This window comes from Hetaerina americana, unplaced genomic scaffold (assembly GCF_022747635.1).
Source record: "Hetaerina americana unplaced genomic scaffold, ioHetAmer1.1.p SCAF_232, whole genome shotgun sequence".
Classification (NCBI taxonomy): Eukaryota; Metazoa; Arthropoda; class Insecta; order Odonata; family Calopterygidae; genus Hetaerina; species Hetaerina americana.
The window spans coordinates 31059-56258 of NW_027286800.1; the positions used below are offsets into that span (position 1 = coordinate 31059).

General features: G+C 34.8%; 1 protein-coding gene across 2 annotated transcripts; it reads left to right on the plus strand.

Annotated features, from left to right (window-relative positions):
* On the plus strand, positions 1 to 24547 carry LOC139689451 (serine/threonine-protein kinase OSR1-like). 2 transcript variants are annotated; one of them, XM_071586580.1, is made up of 10 exons: positions 1 to 201; positions 713 to 825; positions 1694 to 1944; positions 3040 to 3205; positions 4415 to 4650; positions 5962 to 6076; positions 11396 to 11500; positions 13970 to 14319; positions 15573 to 15759; positions 17470 to 24547. In XM_071586580.1, exons 1-10 carry the CDS (start codon positions 123 to 125, stop codon positions 17545 to 17547), a joined length of 1680 nt encoding a protein of 559 aa, XP_071442681.1. In that variant the 5' UTR covers positions 1 to 122; the 3' UTR covers positions 17548 to 24547. The 2 variants fall into 2 exon arrangements, with proteins under 2 accessions (XP_071442681.1, XP_071442682.1); XM_071586581.1 differs by lacking the exon at positions 11396 to 11500.
* Positions 24548 to 25200: the final 653 nt, after the last annotated feature.

A 25200-nucleotide genomic window follows, 5' to 3' on the forward strand; every position in this document is an offset into this window, starting at 1 on the left:
TTCTGCCCCCAGGGTCGCCCGGGATATTTCGAAGGAAAACTTCCTCCACGGATCCGTCTCCCCCGTTTTCAACTTACCCGCGATCCGCCAGAGTGAGCATTGGTAATATCCTTGCCCACAAGATGGCGGTAACTGGTGCAGGCGTAACAGTGCAGGGCTGGCCCAACAGTAAAGAGGATTACGAGTTGAAAGAAGTTATTGGTGAGTTAGATATTAATTAATGATTATTGATACTAGCTTTTATCTTAACATCAGTAGTTACGAAATGTCCCTCGAGGAGAAAGTGGAGAACACGCATGCCGTATGATGCCTTCCTATGATGTGTCTTCATGCCGGTTCGCCGGCACTTATTTTATGATAAATAGTATTAAGCGAAATATTACGCGAGATCAGAATACAGTTAAAATAAACTCTCTTAAATTTATAATCATTGGGTTTCTGAATCTGATAAAAATTCGATGTACCCAACAATCTCTACAGGCTTAGCTGAAAACATTTTTGCTGTGTTTCACGGGTTTCTTCGTACAATTGGTCACATAAAAATGTGGATGAATTCTCAATCGTGCAATTCGTGAAGCATTTGCCGTTTAGGAGGAAAAAAATTGATTGATAAGTTTCTTCTAGTATTGGAAGATTCGTTTATATTTGGCATTTTCTTTGGTGTAGAAGACGTCTTTAATTCATTCGTTAATATTTTGGTTTTATTTTGCAGGAGTTGGTGCTACAGCCGTTGTTCACGGTGCATATTGTAAACCAAGATCAGAAAAATGTGCCATCAAAAGGATAAACCTAGAAAAGTGGAATACGAGCATGGATGAATTATTGGTATGTTTGTATACAACTAGTTACATGCACTCTATGGAATGTATTTTTAATGTCAGTTTGAGTGATGTTAACCAATAGCTTATAAATGTGTCACATTGATTTGAGATTATTTCAGCGAAGTGTGATAAGATATTATTTTGTGTTCGGGATCGAAGGGTAAACACAAACTGTTGGTATTTTTGCACCATTTACTCATCCCGGAATGTGATGGTACATTAAGGGTGTGATAAGTGTAATTTTTGCTCTACTATGGGGTTTTGTGATGAAATCCCAAAGAAAACAGTGGAGAAAGGTACTTGTTCGAGGAGCAATTCACCTGTTGTAAATATTTTTTTGTGTGCAATTGAATATGAAATATTACTTTACCATTATACGTGCATCTTATTTCTAAGACGTTTTAAATTTTGTGGACTGTTTCCTATGTTTTCAAGTTAAGTCAAGTATATTGCGTGCAAATGCCAAATTTGTAGCTTCGTATTATATTAGTTCATCCACTGAATGTACAAATACGTGCATTACGGTATTGCATTCTAGGCGAATATTTTGTGGCAATTCAGTCTTTCTTGAAAATTTTCAAAAATCCAAATGCTTCGTTGACTTAGAGAATTTTTGGTGTACGGAACCAAATTTCTGGTAGTTTTATAAATTCTCAATTTTATTATTCGATGCATACGTATATGGTGCATAATGATGAAATTACTATTATATGACAATTTGCTCAAGTAACTTGTAGAAAGGAGATGTTTTAACGAAGTCATTTTTGATATATCGCATGCCATTATGAATTGTAATAAGTGTTTACATTATATATGGACTTTTGGATTCTTGATATTCACATTTAATATTGCTCTTTTGAAATATTTTGCAGAAAGAAATCCAAGCCATGTCATCTTGTAATCATGAAAATGTTGTAACATACTACACAAGTTTTGTTGTACGGGAAGAGCTGTGGCTTGTGCTGCGGCTATTGGAAGGAGGGTCCCTCTTGGATATTATTAAGCACAAGATGAAGGCCAGCAACTGCCGGCATGGTGTTTTTGATGAATCAACGATAGCCACTGTATTAAGGGAGGTCCTCAAAGGGCTAGAGTACTTTCACAGCAATGGACAGATACATAGGTAACTTTTAACCTTATGGTCACTGATATGATTTTCCACTAAATGGTCATGATCATTCCCTGAGAGTTGTGGAGAAACTATTGCAGTTTTTATTTCCTTTGGATGTGAATGTTAAATTCTAACAATCGTAGACAGAGAAGCTACCCAAATTTTGCATAGATGCAAAGCAAAAAAAGTTGATCTATTTATGGGTGCAATTTTTTTCTAAGCTTAGATGTGAATGGTGAAATGGACTCGATGCAAGAATGATCAAACTCTGTCCATCTTTTGTTATTCATAAAATATGTATTCCTAAAATCACTGGGAAATCGAGCTGCTGTTTCATCTGAAAATGTGGTGGCATGATACATAAAAACTGCTGGTGGATTTACTTGGTGGAATTCTTCCATTGTGAAGACAAGAAAAAAAATACTGAAGCCTCAGAGTCACAATTCATTTTTAACATGACCTTGGTTTTGCTGACCATCACATATTAATGTGATACACTCTTAAAATTACTTCCAAGGCCATGGCTTTGGCTTTTTTTGTAATCAGAATCAACATAGAGAAGATAATGGGAAAACATAATGAGTAATGGGTTTTAGATGTTATATGAAAATGTTACCTAGATAAGATATTGTCCTGAGATCTAGATATAATATCTGAATTATTATCTTATCTGGTTGCGAAGTTTCAAGATACCTTATCTAGATTTGAAATATCTAGGTAAAATAAAAAAAATAGTTATTTATACTGGAAACATAATAAAATTAGTATAGGGATTATTATCCAGTTTACTGATCAGTCTGATAATAATTCAAAGTACTGAAAGATATTACTGGGCTTATTTCCAGAGAAATTTTGATGATTGGTTATTTGCATTGAATTTATTGTTGTTTTGTTAATCTATATTGAATTAATGTTGTTGTGTAAGTTAGTCTTTGCTAGAGTGCAACACCACCAAATTATATTTACAGGTTCCAAAACACTCAGAATTAAACTTAGTTGTAACAATCAATATTTGGAGGGTGATGTGAGAATGGCTCAGTTTTTTGAAAGGAAAAGTTTAGTATCAGGAACATTTTGGAATGCATGTTATCTGTTTTTCATTTCTAGGGATATTAAAGCAGGAAATATTCTCCTTGGTGAGGATGGGACTGTCCAGATAGCGGATTTTGGTGTAAGTGCATGGTTGGCCACTGGCAGAGACCTTTCAAGACAGAAAGTTCGGCATACATTTGTTGGCACTCCATGTTGGATGGCTCCAGAAGTCATGGAACAGGTCAGTTAATTGATTTGTTAATCATGTTTCAGAATGGAAGGTTCAATGGCCTTCGTAATGATTGAATATGAATAGTAGCCAAGTCTCCGACCTGATTTTGTGCTGGTGAAATGTTGGTGAATATCGATGTTCATTGAAGAAACCCAAAAATTAAGTAAATAAAAATACTTAAGTATTATTACCTCATTCACCAGCTGAGCAAAATATTAAAATTTGAGTATTTTATTTTCATTTATATCATTTTCATTTATTTTATACCAGTTGCATCTTCTAGTTGAAATTTGCCATGAAAGATGACAGAAGAGATAATCTCAATTAGACCTGTGGTTTGCTGGGCAATTATTTTTTTCAATGATGTTTTCAATGGGCTTATGTTAAAATTGGGGTTAATCGTGGTAATAGTTCCATTCTACTTTAGCAGAATTGATCATGTCGTGTATCTATTCAGTGGAAGTACTCTTTCTCTCTCATAATATTGGAAATTTATTAATATACCCTCTTCTAGAGTTATTGGTTGGTTGATTTGTTTAAAATATATTTTATGATGGCTTTAAAAATATTTACCCCCTCTGATGCTTACTAAGAGTGTTGGTACCCTTCTGTGCTTTTGATGTTATTTTTATATGATTTGATGAGTAATTTTTATAATTTTAATATCAATGTATAAAGTAGGTCGCTGGATTGTGTTTTGTTTTGTTAGGAGTCACAAAATATTTATTTGGTAGTTGTTTCCATTCAAAAACCTACCTTAACCGGTAGATTACCTTATAATAATAATTATTACTGGTGCTGCGATATGTTTGTTGATTCCCGAAAATATGAAAGTTGTGTTTTGAGCTCTAAAACTTTGAGAAACATTGTTGCAAAATTATAACATGTATCCTGAGTTAAAGGGAATATCCTTCTAGGGATCAGTAGATGACCCAATTCTTGGACCTTGACCTAGATTCTTATTCATTGGGAATGATGCTCTTAAGTAAAATTATATGTAATAGTCTTGGATTTTTCATTCTTATGGTGGGAGTTTTGCATTCCAGCGGTGATAAAGGTTGCATAAAAGCTGGAGAGTGTAAACTAAATGGATTGGTCATATGGAGTGTGTCATTGCAAACTATTGAGAAAAGTCAGTTCAGAGGATGCATATTTACTTCTCGTCATACAATTGAAAATATTTCTTTATAAATAACTCTGCTTCTTTTCTTCCTCTAGGATCATGGATACGACTTCAAGGCCGACATTTGGTCCTTTGGTATCACCGCTATTGAAATGGCAACGGGCACAGCTCCATACCACAAGTATCCACCAATGAAGGTGCTTATGTTAACTCTACAGAATGACCCTCCAACATTAGACACTGGTGCCGAAGAGAAGGACCAGTACAAAGCTTATGGGAAGACATTTCGTCGTATGATTGTGGATTGTCTGCAGAAAGATCCATCAAAAAGGTATTTATCAGATTTATTGTTAAACTAGGGGTGTTTTTGCATAAGAAAAATGCAGCACTTCCATTCAGACCCTGTTTTTGGTAAATTTTCTCTGCTAACTCGCTAAAAAGTCAGGCATTAAAATTGTAAACAATGCATCTTCCTCAAATCACCAGCCTGTGTTTAATGTTTCTCAGCACTGGAAGAATTGTGTATGGCTTTATTTAGTGATGGTTAATTAATATCCAATGGAAATCGTTAGAACATAATGTGTCAGAGGGCAAACTGTAAGAGTTTTAAACTAGAAGTTATCCTAGTTATAATCTACCAAGTCTTTTGTACAAGTTACTGACATGTGCTAAATATTTCGTCAAGGTCCCGATATGAATTAGTTTCAAACTGTTTCGATAATTTTTATTGTGCATCCAAGTGAATTAATTTTATGCTCTTGAGTAAATAGTAATCATACCCAAGCAAATAATTATGAATAAATTTCCTTGACTTTTGACTGAACCATTCTCCATCCATGGAGTAAAATCTTTCTGGGTACCTCAATTTACTCAAATCTGGGTGTTTGTTTTCTTCAATCCTTGCTCTGAACCAGATCATGAAATGGTTATCTCCATGTAGAGCAATACTTTGAGAAGGTGCAATTGGAATACCTGTAAAGAATATTTTTAGTGTTTTGATGTGGTAAAAGTTAAGCAAAACATCTTTCCCTTCCTGTGGAAAGGATATAAACTATGAAGCTTTAATCTGTAAAAAGTAGATGCGAAGTTGATTTTGGTGATGTTTATGCCTTATAAAAGAAAAATTTCTCGCCCATTTCCAACATAAACCCAGGCATGGGAAATCAACCTCATCTATATTGTACCAAGCTATTGTGAAAACATCTGGCACTAGTCATAGTTGCAAATTCTTGCCTTGATAAATTATGCTCAACCAATAAGATGAGATAGTTGTGAGGCAAATAGTTGATCAAAAGTTGTATTTATATGATGGTGAAATATATATTTATAAATCACTTATGACTTAAAATTCTGGAGTTTATATTTGGCTCATTTTTATTTGACTCATTTATATTTGGCCTTAATTATTTTTTAACCAGAAAAATGGAAATCAAAGTAATTTCAGCTTTATTTAATAATAATGATTTGCACATTCCAATTGGATGACATTGAGTAAAGGTAAGATGGATATTACATCTGAGGTAAAATCTTATTTTCATCATTAAAAGTGGATCAATGGGTTTTAAGTTTGTTCTTTAGTTCTACCAAAAATGCATTCAAAGCAATTTTTGTCAAATAATTGATAATATATATATTCCCTCAGGCCCACTGCAACAGAACTTCTAAGACATCCATTCTTCAAGAAGGCAAAAGACAGGCGGTATCTGCAGCAGACATTGGTAGCAATGGGTCCTAGCCTTGAAACCAGGGTGCAAAAGGTATGCACAGGCAAATTTTAATTGCATGGAAAGAAATCTCATTCATGTAACTCTGATGAATAATCTGTATTTGATAACCTCCATCCCCGCAGAAGAGAGCTTACTAATTTTGTGCTTTTTGTATATTGTTGTCTGCAAAAAGTGCTTTTATCTACTGTTTCAAGAATCCATGAGGGGTCATAGTTGTGGCAAATTCATCTGAAAAAGTGCATAACTGGCCATCCACTCAGTAGATGTGTTCATGCTTATTTATTTTAAAAAAAGCTTAATGCAAGATTTATATAAATTTTTAATCAAATTATTTTTTCATTTCCAATACAAACTTAAAATTACTGCATTGAAATTTCAGGATGTTGATAATCTCAGATTATTATTGCTTTCCATGTTCTTGTGTTAATTCAATTGCTAGAAATTCATCACTATGCAGTGATAATGGCTATTTTAATTATCTGTTGGCTGTTATAAAAAACACTCGCTGTAGAGGCTGCATCTTTGGACTAATGCAATATACATACACTTGTGCTTCATCAATGCCATTGTCTTCAAAGATATAAATTCAGTTTTTCTTGTGTTTTGCTCAAATGAGATATGCCTGTTAATAATGCCTAACTCAGTGTTTATTGTTTTGGAATTTTATATATAATTTCAGCCAACTTCAGGGTTTTATGGATTATCTTAAGTAGTTGCATTGAAATGAGTATATGGATTGAGTATGAAGTCAAAACTAACTTATATATAATGACTAAGAAGTATTTAAATGTATAAGAAGATTTAATCAAATTCTTCCCTGTAGTCCCAAAAGAGTTTAATAATTTTAGGTTATTCCTTCCCAGTTGACTAATAATAATAGCTATGACTAGTACATAATATGTTTTCTTCTCAAATGTCTACATTCAGAGCACAAGCATTACAGAGCAGTTGGGAAGCTGCATTATTCCCATTAATTGTTTGTGAATATGTAAATGAGAAGGTGGTGTGAAATAATATAGCAGGGTGATTGCAAGCCTGGAGATTATGGAAAACCCCGGTGTAGTTTGAAACATTAAATATTAGTTCAACACAGCTTGTAAAGTTATTGAAACCGTTTGAAATTCTTATTTTTTAAGTTAAAATCTGTAGAAAAAATGCCATTAATGTGTTACTTCTAGACTGCCTGTTAGTGAATGGATGCGTGGTTGTAATTTCCAAGTATGGTCATGCCTTGTTCTAGAAGCATATGAGTTAGTTAAAAATGTTCTGACAGTGACTGCACTTAAGTGATACTGTTAAGATCTAGTGGACCCTTGGTTAATCAAGGATCAGATGGCAATATGTCAATATATTTCCAATTTGTTTACATACACCTCGGTATTAGCAATCTTTTCTAGAGAGAATCCTAGATTTTTATAGCAATCAAATGTCGTATATTAATGATAGAGTGTGCATTCCTAAATGTTGACCAATCAGAAAACTCGTAAGACTTTTTTCCTTCAGCAGCTACTCGGCTATTCTCTTCTGTGATTTGAAGAAGCATATTGTTTGAACAGGCTTTATTCCAGAAATAACTGCATCTTAAATAAAAGTTTCTGGTGTCACTTGGTGGAAAATCCTTTTAATTGAAATTGAAAATGAACAGCTTGGATTCTCTGTGGATTCCACAGAGAATTATTTTCATTAAATTGTAAAAATCGAAATTTTATAGTTCACAAGTTTTCTGTAATTAGCTGTAAAGTTCATGTGTGGAAGAACATTTTCAGAATTAGTAATTTGTGATTTTCGAATAAAATTTATACCAAAGTTGTGGTGAATCGTACTTTATTTTGGGTTGTAGGGTGATTCACTTCCACCAATGGAGTCATTTTCAGTTATTGTAGTATGACCGTCATCTATACTAGAAAAAATCCCATGTATATTTTACACTATTAATATTTCCATGGAAAACCATCCCAGGAATTCTTATGATTGGTTTTATATTAATAGCTAAAGAAGAGAACTTTTCCACAGGATGAACATTTTTTTACAGTTTTTAAACCCTGTGCACTGTACTTTGTAGGCTTCTGTGTCTTGTATTTTTAAAGAGAACCCAAATATTTCAACTGCAGCTATTTACTCCCAGTCCCAGAAAAAATATTAGGCGAACTTAGAACTTGAGCACACCTAGATAAGAAAAGAAAGAATATTAAAATAAATTTAAATGGATTAATGGAGAATCACTTTGCTTAGAAGTGTTTTCAAAGGAACCTCTTTGAAATGAATATTTAAATATTTTGTTGCATTTTTTATCGTAAATTTTTAATACTTGTTGGCACAAAAATCGATAGCCTGGTTGTGGTTTTTAAGATTATTTATCCACTCAGTAATGTGTTAATGTTTCTTGTTAGTGAGCATTCCAAGCTAACTGTGATGCAAGTATTAAAGGCAATTTATTATTCAATGGAATTATTCTAGATTTAAAATTGCAGTTTATCAACCCATGGAATCGAGCATGAGGATACAGTTAATGGGTCAGTGTCAATAATTATTAGGGCAGAAAAGATATACCTGATTTGGGTACATATTGATTATCAATGTGTAATTCTGCTAGTGTTGACATGGATGAATATATGCTGGCATATTAAAGCCAAGGAGATTCATGTGTGGGATATGTGTCCAAATAATGGATTGGGATGAATTTTATTCATAGAAAACTGCAGAAAATTTCTCATTAGAAAATGATAATTTCTCTATTATTCATTAAAAATCTTTCTTTTAATTCCAACTTCATTAAACATTTATCAAAATTCTTTCAATTTTGGAAATGAAAAAAATGGTCACTATGTGATTCAACAGGAAATTTATAATGATACGATCTGGGTTTCGACGTTCAACGTCATCTTCAGGTGGAGGATTCTTCACCTGAAGATAACGTTGAAACTCGGGCCTAATCGTGATAAATTTTCAGTGAAATCATAAATTTACAATTTTTTCATTTCTAATATGAATTGATTCCATAAAGTTATGCCGAAAACCATAAATTCTTTGATATTTTAAAGCTTAATGTTGTTTTAAAATTTTCATTACCATTTTTAATCGGTGACAGGATTCATTCATTAAAGTTTTACCAGTATAGAGTAGAACTTTGGCTATTCAGCGGAGATTAATTTGAAATATTGGATAAATTGAATGGCTATTCCCCATGGAATCCCCATGTAAAGAAAATATGCGAAGTATTACATTACATTCAAAATTTCAAGTATAAATATTATAATTTTAGCCACGATCCAGGTTTATTTGAGTGCATTCATTTTTGAGAAATGTCAGATAGGGGCATTTGAATACCCCAGTTGCTAAGGAGTTCCATCAATCTGGTAGCTGTTGCATTTCAATTAATTTCACAGTGTTTTTGGAACAAATTTAGGCTATCTACTCTCTCCATATGGCACATTGTGGCATTTTCTCTTTCTCTTCCCTCTCCAATAGCCTTTGCATGAATTTAACTCAATCACTTTTCCGGTATTTTGGTATGTTGTAGAAATGAATCCTAACTGTTTGACTGTTCACTCCATTTTTTATTGTAAAAAATAGGTCTGCACTTGAATCATATGATGGTTATTTTTGATCAACGCTAAAAGATTGTCGCTAGGGCTTTTAGGTAGCAGTGTACTGACAGCATAAACTAAATTGATAGCTTCTGATATTATCTCATTTAGATGAACATAGCTTTTGTATCATAGATTTTAATGCCCTTTAAATAATGGAGTAGTAGTTATTAGTGGAAGTGGTTGCCAGCTAAGGTAATTACAACATTAGGGATAATTAGGTAATTTGGTATGGGTAGGGTATTTAGGGAATGGAGAAAGGGTGGAGAGAAATCCTGTGTTTGCATTAGAGTACTCTTCGATCAAGGGCCCCCAGTTTAGTGTTTATTGTACAGGCGAATTGCTCTACTTTGAAGTGCTCTCCATGTGCCACGCCAAGTAGGGAACAGGATACCTCTGAAAAAGCTCCTGCTATATCCAGGATTTGAACCTTGGCCCTCAGGGTGTGAAGCCAGCACATTAGCCACCTCATCATCTCGATGCACACTGAAAAATAAGCTGTAGTGTCGTGTAATGTTTCCTCCGAGACATGCTAGTTTACATTTTTGCATGTATGTATATGCCGGCATCAAGCTTGCAGTTCTCATATTTTGGTTAGCTTGATTTAATTCCTCTTGAAATTTTAATTTAAAATTTCTACTGTATATTAAATGTATTAAGGGTTAAAATACCTGTAGATGGTGTATTGTAGGTCATGATACCTTTAGGAATATAGTTAGTGCGTAATTGCATTGTTTAATAATATTCGTACTTCCTCATGATCCTTCTGTCACTAGTACACATAATTAACCGAGTGTCCACTGTGATAATCAGACAGTTGAGCAACTTTTATTTTGATTTGGTGAGCGAGTCGTATAGATGTTTTCATTTGGAAAAATAAAAATTTGTTCTGAAAAACCTGGATTGGTCTGAAAAATTCACGAATCCAGAGCTGTAGCAACCCTGTTTTATGCATAAGTAATAATAATATGCATAAAATAATTAGTTCACTAGCTAAATTTTTAGTATTTCTTAGACCCATAGGGTTACCCTTTATGATCAAAACATGATTAGGTTCCCAAATTATGTATTCAAGTTTGGATTACTCTTTTGGAATGCATTTTCTGACTCTAGAACTCACCCTGTTGATGATGGAAATTGCAGTAAGGTGTCTAAACGAAAGAGAAAAAATATGTAAAGAGAAATGTGAAAGTTCTTAGTTCACAATAATGTTCACAACTGTTAATAATAATTTAAATACCATTTCTCTGCAGTCATTAATTGTATTGAATTTATTTAAATTGAATCAAACAAGCAGTAAAATTATCTAATGGTACTAACAATTGATCTAAGTATATTTTTTTAGTCAAGTTCCCCTTGAAGGAAGTACCAAGGGTGAAGGGATTTTGTTTTAAGGGAAACAGTTCACCTAGAATTAATGTGAATATATTCATTCTCTATCTATCGTGCCCACCAACTTCAGAACCTGTTTTCACCTTAAACATTTCTCCTCATGCTTGCTTGTGATACAATTAATTTTACCAGTCATTTTTCAATGCAATTCATGAAACCATTTGATTATTCTCTTGTGAAACTGAAACTATGCCCAGCCAGCCTTAAGGTACGGCAGCACATGATGTAGGTGTTCTTTTTTAACTAAACATTATATTTACTCTGTTATATGTTTATTTGTTCTTTGTTAAAAAGAACAAATTATGTGTAAATTAAAAACATTGGTAGTTAACCATTGTTTTGAGTAAGCCCTTGAATGACGAATATTTAGGCGGCAAAGAGGCAGCCTGGTACTTCTGGCCGCTTGCATCGAACCGTCACAGGAGAGTGGGTGTGGTCATCCGAAGAAGATGGAGATGGATCCTCTGATGATGATGTGAGTTATTCACAGAAATTTTGCATTGTATGTAATTTTCACATGTGGTGTATGGTTTCCTTGAATTTTTCATCCTTGTCTGACTATGTAGTCATTGGTTTATGTCGTGGTTTTTAAAAGTATAGTGCAATCATTTGAGGTCAGTTTGACATTTCTATTCTTAGTTTGGAATCAAATCCTTTGAATTTTAGCTTGTGACGCTAGGGGTGGTGAGTCCAGCGGTGCAAAGAGATAATGCATTCAACTTTATTGTTGCAAAATGGCAGTTGTTTAATCTGATGTTTGCATCGGTTTTCCTTTCCAATTTCATATTTTTTTCATTTTGATAGTAGGCTGGAATGGCAGCATTCCACCTTTGTATCCATATTAAAGAGCGTCAAAAATGTTATGCCCTTTCAAATTTTAAACACCATTGAACCCCATATCCATGCCAACATCACAGTATTGTCATTCTGCATCTCAAAGCAACTGGTCAAAATAACCATGTCTGTTACATGCCCTGAAAGTGTTTTTTCATGTTCTCTTTGCTCTTCCTATTTTTTTTGTCATGATGATCCCTTAAGTGTGCAATGTAAAAACACAGTATATTTTGTTGCTCTTATTCTACCAACACCTGTGAATTGGAAAAATTTGTTAATCCATGGTGCCAGTGCATGCTTTGGTTTAATAAATTATTTGGTGGATTGAGAGAAAATTGTTTAGTCATTTTTGTCTCCCAGATGGTAGCCAAATACCTTCAAGTGACTTGCTAGAATGTTGATTTGGTCAAATGGTGTTGGCATAAGCTAAATGATGGCATGCGATGTTCCCAATATTGCCCTAGTTATACCGAAATTTGCAGTTTAGCTGGTGTTTTCCATTCACAATAGATGATGTATGTGACTGTCCCCAATATTTGAATGAGCTTTAAGTATTACAGTAAGGAAGGCTTAGGGGCAGAAGCAGCCCCATTTTCAGAAAGGGTATGTATAAGTCATTCTCAACCATATCTCATCATTATTGTTCTAATCAATGGCTAAACAACATTCTAGCTTGTTAATAAGGGATGTGGCTATCCATTACCATCAGAATCATGGGTTCATTGATGACATATACTGCAATGGCTAAACATAGTGCTAACATTCTGCCTCTCTTGGGGAATATCATACTTGTACTCTTAACATACTTGTCAGTGGTAGTCTACATGATTGAACAAATTCCAATTTCTGCCCTAAATATAGTTTGTTGAATTTGTTGTGGGATGGTGTGGAATGTGTATTCAGAGTATCCCATGTGATTTTTTATTATAAAAGTTTTTTTAAATAAGCACATGATAAATTCATAAAGTAAGAGATTAGTTGGAGTATTAACACTTGAATTGAAGCCAGCATTGAATTCCTGCTCCAAGTTGAGCTCTGAGGTAAGTAGTGTATTGCAGTGCCATTAATCGTATTAGCAATGTTTTAGTAAAAATGTTTCCATGTTAATTTTAATACTAATTGGACCATCAAATATGTGTGTACATGCATTTTAAGTGTTGGTGGTGGTGACCTTGTTGGGTATTTGTGGTGAAGGTTGTAAAACAGTGACAATGTATATTTTAATACTAATTGTTACGTTTATATCTGTGCTTTACATTATTATGTTCATTAACTGATTGAATCCTTGACCAGCTCATCATCTGCAGTCCGTTTATATTCTTTATGAGGAAAGCAGAGTATGGCTTCAAAATTATCGTTGCTAAGCTATGTGATCACTCCATCTATTCTCTTACCTGTTACAGGCAATTAATATTTCATTTGTAAATATTTCAAGAAAAACTTCTTCCCATGTTGTGTGAAATTATTATCTAATTATCAGTTTCAAAACTCACTGTTTGGAAGAATGGTATCAGGTAAGGTCTAAAGTGTGGATTTGTAGATATTGTGATTGTATTGTGATTGTGATTGTATTGTGCTATTGTGTAAATATGAAAACATATCAATATATTGGCTGATTGGGAATAAAGTTTTTTTCCGTATTCAGGGTGTCTGCCAGATTTGAAGGTACTTAAGTTCTTTAATACAGCACGGGATTAAATGCTCACTTTGGAAGTAACAATAACTGATGGGGCTCCAGAAAATATTTAAGTCGTTTGGTCATGTAATTGAATTTGCAATTTTAATCCTTTTTCATTGGGCAAGTAGTGCCATATTTTTGTTTTCAACCATAATAAACTACCCTTGATTTCTCTGATAATTTTTGCATTATAATTTTCATTACTGAAGCCAAACATGTTCATTTTGTGTAAAGATCCCATGGGCTTGTTCCACTGCTAGCTAGACGCATCATGGGGTATGCATCAGGGTAAGTTAGGGAGCTAGGTCTGGAGAGCTCGGGTGAATTGTTAAAATTGGTTCTCGTGAAGTTTGGTATTCTTCATGGCTGCCCTCCCTGTCTAGCCACAGTGAGTGAGGCTATTTCTCATGCGGATGCCCTCTCTCTCGGCAGTATGATTCTAAGGAGAAACCAATGAACAACATAGAGGGAGGTGGGTCGTCAGGCAGTGAGAAGGATCCCACAGAGGCGGCAGACACAGGCAGCATACAAGGGGTCCCAGGAATCCTAGGCGAGGAGCACTCCTCCCCGGGACACATGCAGCACCCTCAGCCTCCACGGACGCCTGTCATGACCCCAAAAGCCCCTGGCACTCCAAAGCAGAGGCAAGCCCAGCAAATGGCACAGGCCCCTCAGCAGCAGCCATACATGCCGCAGGGTGTGGCATCGACACCGGGCCTTTTGGAGTCAGAATCAACTGCATTATATGAGTCTGCTCCTATCAATCTTGTACTCAGGATGAGGTAAGTGGGGGAAACATGCCGTGGTGATAGCTCTTGTCTTTGCAATACCATGCACCTTATCTGTCCAAATGGAAGCTGACCCCATGCCCAAAAATCACATCATTTGTTGAAAAAAATAAATGAAGATATTATGGTGAAGCCCTCCAAACGTAAACCTAATTGTAGGCAGCCTAAAATATACTATGCATTGTATTTTTACAATGGTAATGCAGGAAAGTGTCAATTATAGGAATATATTTGTTAATTGATGGTCTATTATTTAGTTAGGTTTTGGATGAATTCAGACTGGACACTTCAACATTTCCAAGCCTCACCTATTTGATTTTAATTCAAGTAAATATAAAAGGTAGCAATCTGATATTCCAGCATTGTTTTATTTTTCATCTTCCTATTTTCATCCTCGTACTAACATATTTGTGGTAAAATTAGCATGGGTATATATATGCAAACATTTTGGCCTCTATCCATCCATGCCAAAACTACTTGATATTTATTAGGTAAGTTAATTATGTACATGCAGTATAGTTATATACCTCTAACCAACAATCAAATTTTCGATTTTTTTCACTGAACTTTAATCGTGCAAAATCATTTTCAATATGATGCAATAGTATTTCGGATAAATAATTTTTTTGGCTTAATTTTTTTTCCCTATGAGAATTTGGAGTATGTGAGCTTTTAAAATCAGTCTTCAACCATATTTAGTGATCATGTAATATGCTGAAGTGAAGCACAGTTTTTTTTTTAATGTTTTAATGGAAATAGTGTTAGGTAGTGTATTAATCTAAAGTTCATACCTGTAGTTCATTCTTACTGGATAAAAACATTCGTTTACCGATGTAATTTCAATAATTGTGGTTATGGATTTTGAATGTTTATTGCTTACTCAGACAATGTTACCATTCTATGAGAAGAACATGCTGTTCCAATTAGTTTGTAATACTACGGAAATAGGGTACTAAAGGGATTGAATCATTTTAGTTGCATATTTATATTCAATATTCCATCATTGAAATACAGAGTAACTATGGATGGGGTATGGTGTAGAAAAATTGCAAGAAAACTCAAGTAATGACATTATCATAACATATAAAGTGCCCTTAATGAAAACTGAATTTCTTCTGAAAAATAAAATTGAATTACATGTTTACTTTTTTTATTTATGTTAAGTTACAATTTCAATTTTCAGAATATTCCATTGTTTTAATGATGAGGTTTACTTCAGTGCATTTTACCTTTTATGATTGTTACAGGAATAGTCGTCGTGAGCTGAATGACATTCGTTTCGAGTTTGTGATTGGAAAGGACAGTCCAGAAGGGATTGCATCTGAATTAGTGGGTGCAGGACTAGTGGATGGAGGAGACATGGTTGCTATTGCGGCAAGTCTGAGGAAACTCATTGAAAAGACTCCTTCGTGTCGGGCTGTTACATTTCCATTGGTGAGTGTCAATAACGTGGTTTTGCAATGTTAATACTTATGATAATTATGGTGCTTATCTCATTCAAACCCAGCTCTTTTATGACCTTATCTTACCATGGAGTCTCAAAGTTATCACATGTGGAATGTGAACCAATTAAGGCCTGCATAATGAAGAGTCATTCAACAAAGAATGTTATAAAATTATGTCATTTTTGTAGCAATTACATAGATGGAAGCATTCATATCGCTCTTAAGTAAAAATGTTTATTCTTATGGATGATCCAAGACTTTTAACCCTTGTGTTTTTCTTTCATAAAGTAAACTTTTGTCATGTTTCATTATTTAGTTATGGAAGAATGGATTGAACACAATTTGCTCTTTGCTCTATAATATTTGAGTAATCTTTTGCCAAAAATCTGAACGTGCAATTTGTTTATGGTTGATGCAGACATATAAATACTAAAAAATTGTGTGAAACTTGTTAATTGACTGATACATCTGCTATATTTGAGTTTCTCTTGTCAACTGTAATTTGTTTAATTCAGGCCTTACTTATGTCCAGCTCATATTTTGAGTGCCTGAATAATTAACCCCTGGGAAATTCCCCCTTGGTATAACTAGCTCTGCCTAAGGAAATGCTAAGAGAATTTCTCGCCTTTTGAACTGCATAACTGTTGTAAATTTATCCTAATATAAATGTTTATGAAACAAAACTGTTTGTTGAGGATACCATTGCAGATTATTTCAAGACTAAAAAGTTGAGGAAAGCTTGCCTTAACCTTGAATGGAAAATTGTGTTCTTCTTTTTAAAAACTATATTCCTACTTTCTAAAGTCCAGAGTAACATAATGTGATGCTGGATATACTTGTTTTGGGAAATAGCTATGATCACCTGCCATTCAAATTTTCTTAGTAGTGACTGAGCATGTACACTTAGTGCCAGAATTCCAATGGTGGAAATGGTGAACCTCTCCTTTGTCTTTTTAGTAATAATAATTGTAATGATGCCAGGATGTCAAATGTACGCTTATAAAAAATTTGTGAGAAAAAGGACAACTGACCACAAAAAATAGCATTAATGACATAAAAATTCTTTAACAGATTAGGAAATATTTGTCAGTAAAAACTCTTAGTTTCTTTTTTGAGACTGAAATGCGATTAACATAGTTAAGGTCATTTGGAAGGTGATTATAGAACATGCATTCAAAATATGATGGACTATTGGCAAATGCGGAAAGATAATGTGACACAACCTAAAAATCATTTGTTTTCCTTGTGCTGTAACCATGTGAATGTTTTTAATGTCACTCTTGGTCCTTGAATGCGAGATTGTTATTGAAAAGAGGAGGGAGCATTTTAATGTAGTCGCAGATTACTCCAGTAAAAGTAAAGTTAGAGGTGTTTGTTCCATACTAATGTGGAGCATGAGACCTAACCACCAACGATGGTTTTTCAACTGCAAGTTGTCTCAGGTATGTAACCCCCGTGGTTGACCAGAAATACCTGTGTGTGTTGTTAAATATCCCCCATGCTTTTGGTAATGAGTGTAGGATACTCTTATCAGAATATATTTCTGTGAAATGCCACATTTATGTAATGTGTGTCAATTGAAAATGTGTTATAATTGTAAGGTTTCAAGTATTTATGTTCACTTGTCAAAATAGTCATATAGCTTCAGGGTGGGCAGTGATTAATACTGTTAAGTATTGTTCATTTTCTGTCTTTGCAGAATTCTGGCTGTGGAGAAAATGAAGATCCTGATGATAAAGCTCTCATAGGCTTTGCTCAGATATCTATCACGGACTAGCAAGTGGTGTGATGTGGCGACCTATGACTTGGAAAAAAACTGGTGCTTCGTAGTGGGCAAGAGATGATTACGTTACATTGGGGGGACAGTTTTGTTGCTTGTGCCCTGTTGTGAGATCCCCCATGCCAATGCTGCCGCCACCAACACCTCTGACCACTCGACCTGCCTCCCTCAAATGCCCTCCCTTGGTGGAAAGGTAACTTTTGACCTCCGGCCTGTACATCTCTCCCCTCTATCCCCGTCTCTCTCTCTCTCTCCCTCCAACTCCACCTGACTGGATGCACTGCCTTACACTGTGACATCCATTAGGGACCAACCTAAACCTCATCAAATATCCATTGCCTCTTCACTCTGGAAGACCCTGATGGAAAACTCAGGCCGCTCAAATTTTCCATAGAATACCATGCCGTGTTTGGATTTCAAAATTTGTGGTAGTAACCCTAATTGTCGAGGAAGAAACAAAATGTAAAACAGTGGATATTGAGGAAATGTTACAGTTAGGCAATTCATTCACCATTTATACTTTCCGGAATTGCTTGTAAGACATTTCTTTTTTGGTATAGACTGCCCTAGAATGCACATAATGCCCTCTTATGGTGCCTGTAAATGCTTCCAGGATTTTTAGTGAGATAAAGGTGAGTGGTTTTTTTCAAGAGTGGAGACAAGGAATCTCAAATGTCATCTGAACTACATTCCCGCTGGGAGGGAAGGAGGAAGGGATCTTAATTATAAATGTAGTTATAAGTGAAATGCCTTGTTAAAACAGGAGCCCTTATTTTGGAGCAAAGACCTTCAGTGCTTGGTTTTTTATAATGCAAATCTATTCTTTATTTTGTGTATGAAAGTGGCAATAATTACTCCTTGACTTAAAAAAGCATTGATAGTGAGCTGGTTATGCATTTTAAAGGGATTGCTTAGGGGCGCATGGCCTTCTGGTCTAGGTGGTATTAAATCCTCATACAACTGTAATGTATCATTGCCAGCTGGGTTTTGGATGTGTGATGAGTTGAGAACAGGGACTTCTTCGCTCTTAATGATGTCAATGAGATTGTGATAGCCAAGTACTTAAAATGAAACAATTAAATATGAAGCAGTTTATCAAAGAGGCCTTGTAGATGCTATTGTCACATGTATTAGGGTGGGAATATGAAGGCTGGGACTAACAGTGGTTGAGAGCAGTTTTATGAGTTGCATTATTCACTTTGCAGAACCAAGCAACCTAAGTTATGTACTGGTTTTGTTGGATTTCCTTTGTGACGAGCCATTGTGCTTTGGTGGTCAGTAGACTCCTAGTGCCATGAGCTTGCTTGCAAAAATCCATGTTAAATTTATCTTTTATTTATGAATACTGTAATACTTTGTAGCATATGAAAAAAATTCTCTGATTGGTGGACGTGTTTAGTGCTATCCACATTTGTATATTGTGTATATATACAAATTTAGCTGCTGTCCAGAATGTATTCTTTATTTATTTTTGTGGGATTCCCCAAACTTTCGTATTTTGCTTGGAGGATACAGTGAATTGCAGTGATAGATTTGGAAATGCCTGTCCATTACAGTTTAAGCATTTGGAAGCTGTGTCATTACTCTCCAGCTATATATTATTTTGTGAAAACTTGCATATCCATAAAGTAGATTTCTTCAGCGGTGGATGTATAGACCCTTAAAAAAAGTGGCCTTAATTACAAATAAACGTGGAAATGCTTCTGATTTTGTATTTGAATATATATATATCCATGCCCTTTGTCATGCCTTTTCTGATACATGAGGCAGCATTGGGGAAAGATTGGTAGATGTAATATTAGGTGACTGTCTTTAATGGTTTCCTCAATGTTGCTCTTATTCAGTACTTTGAATTCGGTTTCAACGAGAGGGATGCATGGTGCAAATATTACAGAATTTATTTTGTAACTGCTTCATTTATTTGCACAACTATTGTATTTGTGACAGAGATAAGGTGATGATGGTGTAGGTCCCTTAAGAATGAAGTCTTGCCATGATGTAATTCAACGAGAAATTTACCTTTAGCTTTCATCTGAAACTTGAGTAGAAGTACGAATTTAGTATAATGTTCCTTTTTTTTAATACATGAGGAACAGAAATGATGCTAAGTTTCTTAGGAAATGGTTTTTATTAGAGCAGCTTGAGCATCATTGAGTACAAAGTTTGGAAATCTAGCTTTTAATTTGGTAAACTAAGTGATTTATTGGTCGAGTGAAAGCTTGTGGTAGATTTCAGCATGTTTTCCAAAACTGTAGGAGGTTAAGCGCAGATGAAAACTATCTTTTGTCATATTATAAAAATGCAGAATGGGAATATTGCAGTTGAAGCAGCTAGAGAATATGCCATACTTGACTGGTTTAAATGAACCAATTCATCTAAGGTTGTGTGTAAAATGAAAGAATTTGTATCTCAATGGATGTAGCCTAGGTTTCATAACTGTAATATTATGATAATGTTTAACCAAATGTAGAAATTGTATGCAGTATGATGAGTTTGATCATACAGATTATTAGCCTGGACACCACCATGTTTAACTAAGGTTAATGGTCACTTCCAAATATGGGTTGTGGAAAGGGATGTTGATAGTGAGACCAGGATTCTAATTCATATAAGCACCCATCCCATTACCCCTTTTTTTGGGCATCAAAGGAAAGAAAAACTCGTGAATAAGCAGAATTGTTAAGTTTTAATGGAGGAAAATAAATTTGTTTAAACATTTGCTGTAGCAAACGAAATATTGTAGAGAATCATCTTAATCAATAACAATATTAACAATTGCTAATGAATGGAAAAATTGCTACAGTCCCACTCTTTCAAAATTACTGTGTGCTAGAAGAAATTTTGATTCAGAAATCGCGGGTTGAGAATATCTTGGGAGAATGTATCTATGAGATAGAAAAATTTTTTTTTACTGACATAATTTTCATCATTCGTGCAATTGCTGCATATGGAGGGACAGGCGTTTTTAAAAAAGAAGCCCTAGTTTGCCAAATGATGCCATCTTCACAATCATCCTGTTTATAGATATTGTAGCATCATTTGAGACAGGTTCAGGAGGATGAATTGTATTCCTGATTGCCTATAAATATGGGCAAAGGTATTTGAGAAATCTGAACTTGTGTAGTGTATGTTCGCGTTTACTGGACAGTAATCTGCGGGAAACAGTTGATGCACAGTGGTCATTCAGTCTGGAAAGTGTGGAAAGTCAGTAAAAGCTCTCTTATGTCTTCAAAATTGGAAGTAAATGTGGAAAAGGGCTGATTATTTTGAAAAAGTTGGGAATTGTGTATTCAATACAGGAACTCTCAGTGCAGACATTGTTTATTTTGGTTTTGAGGAGTGTTCATGATTGCCATTACTCATCAAGGATACAGGACCTGAAAAAACAGCAAAGTTACAGTAGAACATTGGTGATACCAATGTAACACGTAGGGAAGATCCATGGGAATACCAAATCAGTTTCCAAGCAAACATTAGATCACATTCTTGGAAAAGAACAGTATGTTCACCAGGAAAAGTAAGGAATGGGAATCTTGAAAATGAGTGTTATTGTACATTGCTTAATATATTTGGTATTGAAATCTGTGGAGGGAGCCGCAGGGTCATTTATTGTGGGCAAAGTGGGCATCTGCTGTCTTTGGGTTATTTTTTGAGCATTGATATTTCAGATTCTCTTCAAGTGGGAATAGATATTTGGTCTTGCTTGCCATAACACCCTTGCTGCTATCCCCTCGTATAAGCAAAGCGAGATTTGTTGAGGCAAGCTCGCTGGCTCCACAAATCTCGCTTTTGTTGTGAGTTGGTGTTTGTCTACAGTAAGCCAGTCGTAGTTATCAAGTGAGTGATAATGTAAAATAATGTAAGCCTCCACATGTTGCAGGGAAAAATCAGCATCATCAATTTTAGGGATTTCATCTCATTTTCACTGTTCGCTCAGCTTATCTGAACGAATCCAGACTATTTCCAGTATTTTGGCTTAGGTTGATGGCTGTTAAATGGGTACATTTCAAGCTTCAGGATATATTAAACCATGCTGTAAAAAGCTCAATGTTTTGTGAATAGCCAATGTAGAACTTGCCCAGTAGTATGTGTAATTGTGTGGTTTAATGGAAAGAAGGGGAATCATTAAGTGAGCATGCTTGTTCCTAGTATCGAAACCCAAATTTGCCTTTTTGCTTTTGTATTCAGTGGAATACTATCTAAGGCAAAAAAGTTAACCGAATTGCCTCTTTTCTGCTTTAAAATTCAAACAAAATTTGAATCGGGTCATATAAATATTTCTCTTCTTATTCTCTAATGTTTATGAAAATGCTTCATGTGATTGTAGTTTAATTGCCTGATAATCAGTGGACTGAACAATTCTATCATGGGTGACTCATGTAAGAAGTTGCAAAGTAAGGAGCAGAGTTTTCGTAACTTTGTATTACCCTGATGATTATGAACTGGAGCAAATTGTGTGCATTACTCCTAAATCATTTTACAGCTACATGCCCTTAAAAAAATATTTCAGCTGCAAAATATTTCATTTCTTCTGTATCTAAACTGTCAACATAATGAAATTATTGAAAGAGAATTTTGTCAGTTCACATGATTGTCATTAGTCCTTCTAATTCAATGTTATCAATATGCCAGAATGATTGATTTTGGGATTGATACAAATTTGGAAAGGTGTTAAATCAAAGCAGAAGAGAGGAATTCAATACATCGGGTATTGAATTTGTGGCCTATATGGAATAAAATTAACCAAATTTTAACAATAGTGTTAGTTTCAAAATACATAGTGGCTGTTAATCAATATGGCTATTATGAATCATAATTCATGTGTGTGGCAACATACTCGTGAGAGCAGTTTGATGAGTGTGCCAATGTAGTATGTGCTGTGTGATCCAAAACAGCATTGAAGAAAAATCAAGGAGCGTCAAATGAACTGGAAATAGTTCTAATCACATTCTTTAACTTTTGTTTCTTTGGCATTATTCTTTGATTTGGCTTTGAATCAATGCTCCCACGTTTACCAGATTTAATTAGCTGACATAAGTTTTTGGGGAAATTGCTGTTGTAATGCTATTTTGTTTGGCACAGGTTGCTTTTCATCATGTTATCGAGTGTATTTTGCATTATAACCATGGAAACACAAGTTATTTTTTAAAATGCTGTATGTATTTCCACTTCTGTCTCAAAAAGGACCAAAGAATTCAAATCGATTGCCTGATTATTGATGATAAAATGCCATGGCTAGTGGGGGCCACTGTGTTGGAGGGACAAATAATGTTAGGAAGGGGGCTAAAGTAGGTCTTCACATGAATGCTGTGGAAAATGATGGAAGCACAGCCATAGAATCTTGAATATTATTAGAATCAGCGAAAGGATATTGAGTCTCATGATTTAAACTCTGCATACCTTCATGGCCCCGGAATGAAAGTGTCAAACCATATTGTTTGAGAGAAGCATTCTTTCAATTGCTTTTAGGTAGGAGAGTCAAATACTATGTGAAAGTGATATAACTAAATTTTCAATGGAATTTTTCATTCCTCTGTACGAATGGTTGTCGTCAAGTAAGAGCAGTGGAAACTATTTACCACCTTGATTAGCCCTTCTTTGAGTGGTAAAGTTCAATGGAAAACAATTACAAGGGGAGGTGAGATATAATTCCTGAGCCTTATCAGTCCAACAATTTAAGATTTGGCTATTTGTTCATGCAGAATATATTCTTTGCAAAGAAATGGTTCATCCAAGGCTACTAAAACCCTAGGATTTACATTTCCATATTCTGGAAAATTCATTGTTCCTAGTTAAGAGAATACAGTAAATTAGGTGTGACCTCTCTCATACTGCTCGTAGGAGTATTCTTTTGAATGTTACACTCTGGGGTTGCATTAAAGTTGAATGATGAGGGATAACGCAGAAATGTTTCTATTACATAAATTCAGCATTGGATGATTCATTGTTGGTACCAACTTCAAAATTAAGTTTTGCTGATCAGTTGCAGGATTTTCTCAACATGTGTGATAAGTTTTAAGTATCAATGGTATCCCAAATACTTGTTCGAATTTCCATCTTGGATCTTGGTTTTCAGAGTCTTAAGACCGCATGAATTGTAGAATCTTTGTGTCCAATTGGTAAATGTAATGGCAAATATGCACCTTTAGAGTGACTGATATATTTTGATGTAAACTTGAACCCAGGTCTTTTCTTTGTGTACACCGAAGGAAGCGACTTTGGGAATGTGGTGGAAGCTGAAATGCCTTGTGAAAATTTATAACAATAGATTTATTGAGATGTATTGTTTGAAGTAATTTGTAGCCTTGGGCTACATTAAAATTTAGAGGTAGTAATTGTATCAATAATCTTGACATTAACCTGTCATGAGTCGTCAGAGTTTTAATATTTGGTACATCATTTAAATGGATTGGGTCGCTCAAGTTCTGTAAAATATTGTGATAACCACCATGGTATATTGCAGTATTCCCATTCGTGGGAATCATCAGATAATACTGGAATACTTTCATGCTCTCGGTAATGTTAAATATGTGGTCTTTGGTACAGGTTTAACTGCAACATTAAACTATTAAGTTTGACTGGTAAACAATGCATGTCTATTCTGGAAGAAATCTTACATTCCTGGAAAACACTGGATTGCGATGGAACGTTTTGGAAAAGGCAAAAATATCATCCAAGCTGACGTGCAATAGGGATAGCTTTGGCAAAAGCAGGTGTGGTTAGTCTCTCAGTGCAACATAAATGGAGACAAGGCAACATGCCCTCTCTCTACAAATGGAGTCCATAAAAGTGAGTGCAATTGGGTCCAATGAGTGAGGTGGACAATTTTTTTGGGAAAGTTGCCTGTTGCAAGATTGGCAGTAATTAAAAGCTCTATGGGAACAAAATTATTATGATGTAGTCAAGGGTGACCATTTATAAAACATATCACACTTCAATAATTACCTAATCTATGTATCATATCTCTGTCATTCCTCATGTTGTTCAATAAAATGTCCCTTGACCTTCAAATTGTCAAAACATTTTTGCATCAACCCTAATGTGTACGCAATGTGTGTTTTTTTATGGCATGAGACTGTTAACACGATACTTTTTTGCATATATAGGTACCTAGCCCTTCTATGAAGGACCATGATTCTCTCTCTTCACTGGCACATTATCCCTTCCATTAAGTTTTATGAAATCCACAGGCATTTGGGGTCTTTAATGTTGAAACAACTGAACAAATACTGGTTGCTTGGGCATCAACTTGATAGAAAACTACAGGGGAAAATTGTTTGTAGAACTTTAAATATTTGTGGAATTCTCGGGATAAAATTGACTTGGGGAGCTCTTACTAATTTAGTAATGAATGCAATAATTTAATGATGGGACATATGCTTACCTTATTCCACTCACTTAAAGAAGCATGCTATTTAATGAAGAAAATTAAATTATTAGCCTAGGAAATGAATTCAGGGAATGGAATTATTTAAGAATGGAAAAAAATAATGGGTATGTCACCAATCAATTTTGCAGTGTTGATTTATGGTGTGCAGTTTCTGTACCAAAACTGTTTCTCTAGTCAGCTGGTCACCATTCATATCCAGGTTGTGTGCATATTGATCATGTTTATTTAGACAGACCGAGAAATTTTTTATGTGAATAAGT

Coding starts and splice junctions, on each gene's coding strand:
- LOC139689451 (XM_071586580.1), top strand. CDS start 123: ATGGCGGTAACTGGTGCAGGCGTAACAGTGCAGGGCTGGCCCAACAGT. Junction 4,651..5,961: donor CAGAAAGATCCATCAAAAAG/GTATTTATCAGA, acceptor ATATTCCCTCAG/GCCCACTGCAACAGAACTTC. Junction 15,760..17,469: donor GGGCTGTTACATTTCCATTG/GTGAGTGTCAAT, acceptor CTGTCTTTGCAG/AATTCTGGCTGTGGAGAAAA.